Source organism: Ixodes scapularis, unplaced genomic scaffold, assembly GCF_016920785.2.
Source record: "Ixodes scapularis isolate PalLabHiFi unplaced genomic scaffold, ASM1692078v2 PGA_scaffold3__209_contigs__length_174095766, whole genome shotgun sequence".
NCBI classification, from domain to species: Eukaryota; Metazoa; Arthropoda; class Arachnida; order Ixodida; family Ixodidae; genus Ixodes; species Ixodes scapularis.
The window spans coordinates 154,619,911-154,627,487 of NW_024609868.1; the positions used below are offsets into that span (position 1 = coordinate 154,619,911).

Genomic DNA, 7,577 nt, shown 5'->3' on the forward strand with positions numbered 1-7,577 from the left:
GCATAAGGTACTATCACAATCGATATGATCTCAAACGAGACACTACGCGTGGTGCGTAATTCTACGAGTGCCTCCTGTCGTGCGCTCCAGATCAACGAAACTCGACTCGAATACCCGAGAATAGGAACAAAAAGCGGAAAACGCACACACAGGTCTCAAGCACAGCTGCGACGATTATTCACGACGAAAATAATCCCTGGAGAAGGGGAACAAGGACAAACACAAATCTCCAAACGCAGCTAGGTGACTGGTGCGCGACCGAAAAAATCCGCCTGGTCCGGGTATCGAACCCGGCACTTCTCCATTTATAGTGGAGCGCTCTACCAACTGAGCTAACCAGGGGTAACATATGAGTGGAGCAAACATGTTTTATGAGATGCCACCACCCAATTAGCACAATACCCTGGCTCTAGCTCGCGCCAGGTTGGGCAGCCAAGGAAACTTTCCTTGGGCCATGCTTGTTTTGCACCAAGGCTTCAGCTAGAGCCAACCTGGCACGCCAAGATTGGCACTAAGCTGCAATTCCCTGTCTAGCCAATCTAGGCTCCATCCTGCAAATACAGCGTGGGCCAGGGTGGCTGTTTCCGGGTCAGCCAATCCTGGCTATACGGGGTAAATACAGCCCAGGCCAGGGTGGCTGCTTCCGGGTCAGCCAATCCTGGCTATATGGGTAAAAAGAACTCGGACCAGGGTGGCTCTTCACGGGCGAGCCAGTCTTGGGGATGATAATGTTGCAGTATGTGTTTTTCTACTTTTCTTTAGCTTTGTCTATGGCCCTATCGCTGTCCAGTCATAGCGCTCTTTAGCTTTTCTAATGGTTGAATAAAGACATCTCCATGGCTTTCCCTATGGCTCTCTTTAGCCAGCAAGCCCTAAAAAAATTTTTTTTACTTCAACTTCCCCCGATTTGTGAACGCTACATGGTGTTTGTGTATCAATGCATATATATATATATATGTAAACCTATGTATAGGTAGATATACATACATCTCTGAACACACACAACACAAGCAGAACACTTCCCCATACAGCAGGAACAACGTACGTAGATCTACAAACGCTATGTTCGCACTAGCTGTATATATGGCAGTCTAATTTTTGAATCCGACTTTGCCGGTGACCCATCATTTGTCGCAAAAACACGGAGAGGCGGAGCAAACATTACTCGTACTTAATACATTATTTCAATTGTCTCTTAGAATAGCCCCCATCTCTTAATTCTAAACCGTGAAAACAGCAAATGTAGATCATTAGGCTAATTAATTAAAATGTATTAATTAACTTCTGAATAAGTTTGATGAATCACGTTGACAATGCAGTGATGACATGCCGTACACTGGTACTGAAGATTGCAATCAATCTATTGCTTGATTGCAGTGTTCGGCGCCAGTGTAAGTTATTTTCACTTTTGAGGGTAATAATTAATTTTAATTTTTGTACAAGTATTTTACTGGGTTTTTCAAACAAACAATATTACTGGTTTCCACGACTCGTTGCAACAGCAGAGAACATATCTTGGGTCGTGGTTTGTCACCGGCCTGACAGAAATTTAGTATTGACTTAATTTTCTAACGAGGAGTGTTTTTACTAAAAAAAGTAAGCGCCGGTAGTGAGTTTCTGTAGGCGTTGAAAGAAAATTTATTTGTTCTTAGTCTTTAGACTCGGGGCCATAAATTTTTCTATAGACGGATGAGGACAATTTATTGGTTTCCAGTCTTTAAACTCGGGGCGAAGAAGTTTTTTATAGGCGAAAAAAGAACATTTATTGGTTCGCTGTCTTTAGACACGGGGCCATATAATTTTCTATAGGCGTTTAAAGGAATTTTATCGGTTCCCAGTCTTTAGACTTGTCGCCAAAGGATTTTCTATAGGCGGGTAAAACAAATGTATTGGTTCCCAGTCTTTAGAACTTTAGACACAGGGCCATAGATTTTTTTATAGTTGGCTGTAGCTGTCATTATGGATTTCTATGGCCAACCATAGAGGGCCATAAGGGGTGATAGCCTGCCATATAATTTTCCATCGACGACCATAGACCATTTTTGTATGAGAGTCTCAGATTTTATATTTCTTGAGAGCAGGCTAGTATTCACGAAAATGCTATTAATGTGCATGTTCAAGAATGTGACCTATGTTAATAAAATACACAGGAACCAATTTAAAACAACCCAGAGACTTAATTTTATTCAGTTCAGCGTAAGCTGTTTAGTCCGCGCTAGCAGGCGGGTTGTCGGGCATCTCTGGCTGGGCTGGTTGGACAGCCTGGGCTTGGAGCTTCTTGGCCATCCTTTCAGCCGGCCGGAGTAACAGCGGCATATCACTGGTATTTCTGGCCCTATGAAATGTGAGCTCCAGTCAGGGTACAGCTGATCACAGCAATTCACCTTCATTGCTTTCTGTGGTCTAACAACATGGCCGAACTCTGGCTGTTTCTTGTATTGGTTGGGCCAGTGAATCTCAGTGAATCCCCAGGGAAGCACACATCCTGGCAGTGGCCTGTCTATCTCAGCCAGCCCTGGGCGGGAAAATGCGAGCTCCAGCCAAGGAAGCGCACATCCTGGCAGTGGTCTTTCTACATTGGCCGGGACTGGCCAGGAAAACGCGAGCTCCAGCCAAGGAAGCGCACATCCTGGCAGTGGTGTGTCTATATCGGCCGGCCCTGGCCAGGAAACTGCGAGCTTCAGCCAAGGAAACGCACTTCCTGGCAGTGGTCTGTCTATATCGGCCGGCCCTGGCCGGGAAAATGCGAGCTCCAGCCAAGGAAACGCACTTCCTGGCAGTGATCTGTCTATATCGGCAGGCCCTGGCCAGGAAAATGCGAGCTCCAGCCAAGGAAGCGCACACCCTGGCAGTGGTCTGTCTATATCGGCCGGCCCTGGCCGGGGAAATGCGAGCTCCAGCCAAGGAAACGCACTTCCTGGCAGTGGTCTCTCTATATCGGCCGGCCCTGGCCAGGAAAATGCGAGCTCCAGCCAAGGAAGCGCACACCCTGGCAGTGGTCTGTCTATATCAATCAATCAATCAGTCAATCGTTTTATTTATGGCCTTTAAGCCAACGGAGACCCTAGACAAAAAGCTGCCAGTGGCAGCTTGACGAGGTCTGGGGCCCGTCTAAAATTTGTCAGCAGGACATCCATTCAGAACACAAAAGGATATTACATGCAAAAATACGCTGAGTAATCACTTCATGCATTCAACTTCTAACAGCATTATACAAAAAGAAAAAAAAATTATTCGCAGAACTTGTGACATATTGAAAACATATACAGCTACATATAGAAGACAATTACGCAAAACAACACAAGGCGCACAAAAACGCATAACTTCTAACAGCACTGTACAAAATGCAAAACTTATACAAAGGTATGGGTATGCTCAAGAAATTTCACGGAACAATTCACAAGAAATGCATAAGTAATGATTTCCTTCCCATTTGATATATATCAGTATTATTATTAAGAAGACGATTAAGTAATAAAGGTAGACGATATGTAATTGACTGGTAAGTATAGTTAGTACGAGCTCGTGGTACTATCCATTTTTCGAAAAGACGGGTGTTGAAACTACGAGGATGTTCGGAGAGCTCTGACATCTTGCATAAAAGCGAAGCATGCTCAGGAGATGAAAAACGAAAGCTGTGCAGTAATCTATAGTCATACATCTTATCAAGATTAATTATTTTATATTTGGCAAACAAAGGTTTGGTGTGAGCGAGATAGTGCTCATTGGCAATATGACGAAGCATCTTTTTTTGAAGTAAAGTAAGTTTTTCTATGTTTGTTTGTGTAGTTGTCCCCCAAACAAGATGGCAATAATTAATGTAAGACTGAAATAGTGAATAGTAGATTTGTGATTTCACGTTAACTGAGAAAATATTGCGGCAGTGTGACATAACTCCAACCACCCTAGACAGCTTCGTAACAAGATAATTGACATGATCATTCCACAAAAGATGTTCAGAAAAAATTATTTTAAGCGTTTTATGTTGTTTCACTAACTCGATTGGTACGCTGCCTATTGTAATATTATAATTAATTGGCAGAGCCCTGCTCTTTGGTCGAAAAACTATAGCTTTCGTTTTCTGAATGTTAATTTTAAGGCCATTGTTGTTAAACCATATAAGGAACTGGCTAAGAACATCATTTGCGTCTACGATTAATTTTTCAACACTCGTTTCGGCAAGAAATAGGCTGGTATCATCAGCGTATATTATGTATTTTATTTGTTTGTTTATATTTACAATATCATTAATATACACATTAAATAACATTGGCCCTAGTATACTACCCTGGGGAACCCCACATCGTATGTTAAGAAAAGGCGATGTATGACCATCGATCACAACACATTGCTTGCGGTGCTCGAAATAGGAATGTAAAAGGGACAGAGTTACACCACGTATTCCATAACAGTATAGTTTATCAAGTAGTATATTATGGTTTATGAAATCAAACGCCTTGCTAAAATCTATAAATATACCAAGGGTAAACAGGCGATTTTCTATATTTTTCAAAATAATTTCTTTTTGTTGAAGCAATGCAGACTCAGTTGACTTTCCTTTGCGAAAACCATATTGAAAATCCGAAATCACAGAATGTTTAGCAAAGAAAGAATCGAGGCGTTTTAAAATAATTGTTTCAAGCCCTTTGGTTTCAAGCCCTTTGGAAAATATAGGAAGTATAGAGATAGGCCTATAGTTTGTCGGTAGATTTTTATCTCCTCCTTTAAATATGGCTGATACTTTAGCTAATTTCATTCTACTAGGAAACGTCCCCTGTGACAAGGCAAGGTTAAAAATATGCACCAGGCAAGAGGCGATGATATCTATAACAAATTTTACGGGTCTAGCTTGTAAATCATCTGTGTCGCAACTACTACTGTTGCTAAGACCCGAAAATATAGAACATACTTCGTGTTCATCAGTCGGTTCTAAAAAAATTGTTTCGTGTACTATATCTTGTATAAAACTGAAGGCATTAGCATTACTTGGCGGCGGGCTTAAGTTTACGAATACTTTATTGAAGTGTTCTGCTAGTGATGCCCCAGAAACGTTTTTCCCGTCAACAGAAAGTTCACCAATAGCTTTACGCGGTCTACTACGGTGTAACACCTCATTTATGGATTTCCAAACTAATTCTGGTCGTTTTTTGCAATTTCGGTTAAAAAGTTGTGTATGGTACTCCAGTTTAGCTTTCCGCAATTCAGATGTCAGGCGGTTACGAAATTGCTTGAAAATTATCAGTTTATCGGGATCTCTTGACGTTAAAAAAGACTTATATAAACGATTCTTCTTTTTTAACATTTTCAGGTGCAGAGGAGTGATCCAGGGCTTCCGAATATTTTTAGAGACTGTCTTTGTTAATAAGGGAAAATTCGAGCTATAGACATTGCTAAAGATGCTAATAAATGTGTTATACGCCTCATCTGCACATGTTTCAGAATAAACTGGGCCCCAATCAGTGCGCAAAATTTGAACCCTGAAATGTTCCAAATTGCGCTCGGATATGTTTTGAAAAACATATGATACTTTATTTGATTTCACTATGGAAGCGCCAACCCCACAGGATATAAATATAGGAATGTGATCGCTAATATCACTAATTATTGTACCAGCGTCATGGACGTCTGTGCTAATATTGGTAACGAAAAGGTCAAGGGCACTGGAGCAGGAAATATTTATTCAAGTGGGAGACTGGATCACATTCACGAAGCCATTGGAACTGATGATGTTATCTAATTGCGATGATAAAGTCGAGTGTAACAGTGTGTTCACATTGAAATATCCACCAAGAAAAAGGGTTAATTTATTTAGAGATATAAATTCAAGATACCTATCTAGAAACGAACTAAACTTATCAAAACACGCCGATGGCGGTCTATATACTACTGAGAAAACTAAGTTGTTACTTCGTACAGTTAGTATTTCAAAATCATCTGTCATTTCAGTATACCTTGCTAGAAGTTCACACCTAATGTTTTGCCGAACGTAGATGGAAACACCTCCTCCGCGTTTCACCTGACGATTTAAATAAAAATGAGTATAGCCTTGCAAAGCATACATATCATCGTGGTCATGGTACCATGTTTCTGTTAGCATAAAGACGTCGAATTGAGATGGAAAATGAGAAATTAATGTGTCAAATGTATCCACTTTATTTCTGAGAGAGCGCACATTGAGGTGAAATGCAGAAAGAGCGTTCTTAGTTTGTAAGCATTTCATTACATCGGATGGCAAAATACAGTCGTGATACCGCATTTCCATTTGGCGAGACAGTCATTTACATCAATATCTAGCAAATTTTGACGAGATCATCTTCATTCACAAGTTGAACAATAGGCGTGCTGTCAGACTTCTGGGCGAATATCTTTCCATTTTTTGCCCAGACAAATTTCCAGTGAAATTCTCGCTTCCTCCCGATAGCTTTGCCAAGCAGACGCTTGAGCGCTGGGCATAAGTGCTCATTTACAAAAACTGGCGAAGCCGGCGAGAGGCCAAGATCAACAGAAGTGATACGCCCCTTCTTTGCCTTCTCAAGTACAGCATCGTGTTTACGGCGGTTTAGAAACTGGACGATGATGTTGCTTTCTCCAGCGATACGCGTCGGTACACGATGACACACTTCGATGTCGGAGTGCGTTATCGATTCACCGATGATCTCACCGATTTGGGTCAGAACGGTTCCGAGTTGTTCGTTATCACATTTTGGAATGCCTTTAATCTCTAGGTTTACGTTCCGCGTGTACTGCTCGCAGAGAAGCAGCCTAGTCTGACATTCTTTCATCTCTTTCTGCAAATCTGCATTTGTTTGACGAAGGCCTTCGTTTTCTTTTTTTAATGCTGCGTTTTCCTTGAGAACTTCGTCCAGTTTCTTTTTCATTAGTTCGAATTGGCCGTTCATGAAGTCCATGCTAGTCTTAACTTCACGTAAATCAGCTCGGATGTCTCTATCAAACGAGTCTTTCAGCGCTCTTACTTCTTTCTTTAAGTCCTCTTTTAACTCAGTGAACATTTTGGTGAGATACTTTGCGATATCGTAGGTACAAAACAAAAACAGAACAAACCAGCACAATACACTATACACTATGGCAGCAGCGACAGAAGAAATGAAAAAAAAAACACGTCAGACAACAGGATAATGAACACACCTGCAAATACGTGGTTCAGCGTTTAGTGCCGTGAACTGTTGGCTGTCGCTGCTGCCAAAAGACGGTGGTGTCGATGGTGGTCCCCTTTTACGCTACCGCTTCGATGATGTAATCGGCGCAGGCCAGTAGATGCGCGAGGTGATTGGTCCGTAGCGGCACGTGGCAGGGCAGACGGGTAAGCAGAGTTTCCGAGATGATGCGACGGTCCTGCACCTTGCCCGATGATACAGACGAGGCAGCAGCACAAGATATCTGCAAATACGTGGTTCAGCGTTTAGTGCCGTGAACTGTTGGCTGTCGCTGCTGCCAAAAGACGGTGGTGTCGATGGTGGTCCCCTTTTACGCTACCGCTTCGATGATGTAATCGGCGCAGGCCAGTAGATGCGCGAGGTGATTGGTCCGTAGCGGCACGTGGCAGGGCAGACGGATAA

General features: G+C 42.3%; 1 protein-coding gene and 1 non-coding gene across 2 annotated transcripts; both read right to left on the reverse strand.

The window, feature by feature from the left end:
* Positions 1 to 269: 269 nt before the first annotated feature.
* Positions 270 to 342, reverse strand: Trnay-aua. Its single transcript has one exon. It is a non-coding gene; the product is annotated as a tRNA-Tyr (tRNA).
* A 2,968-nt stretch (positions 343 to 3,310) lies between these two features.
* Positions 3,311 to 3,892, reverse strand: LOC121837427. The gene has a single exon (XM_042293051.1). The coding sequence runs from the start codon at positions 3,890 to 3,892 to the stop codon at positions 3,398 to 3,400; it is 495 nt and encodes a 164-aa protein (XP_042148985.1). The 3' UTR covers positions 3,311 to 3,397.
* Positions 3,893 to 7,577: the final 3,685 nt, after the last annotated feature.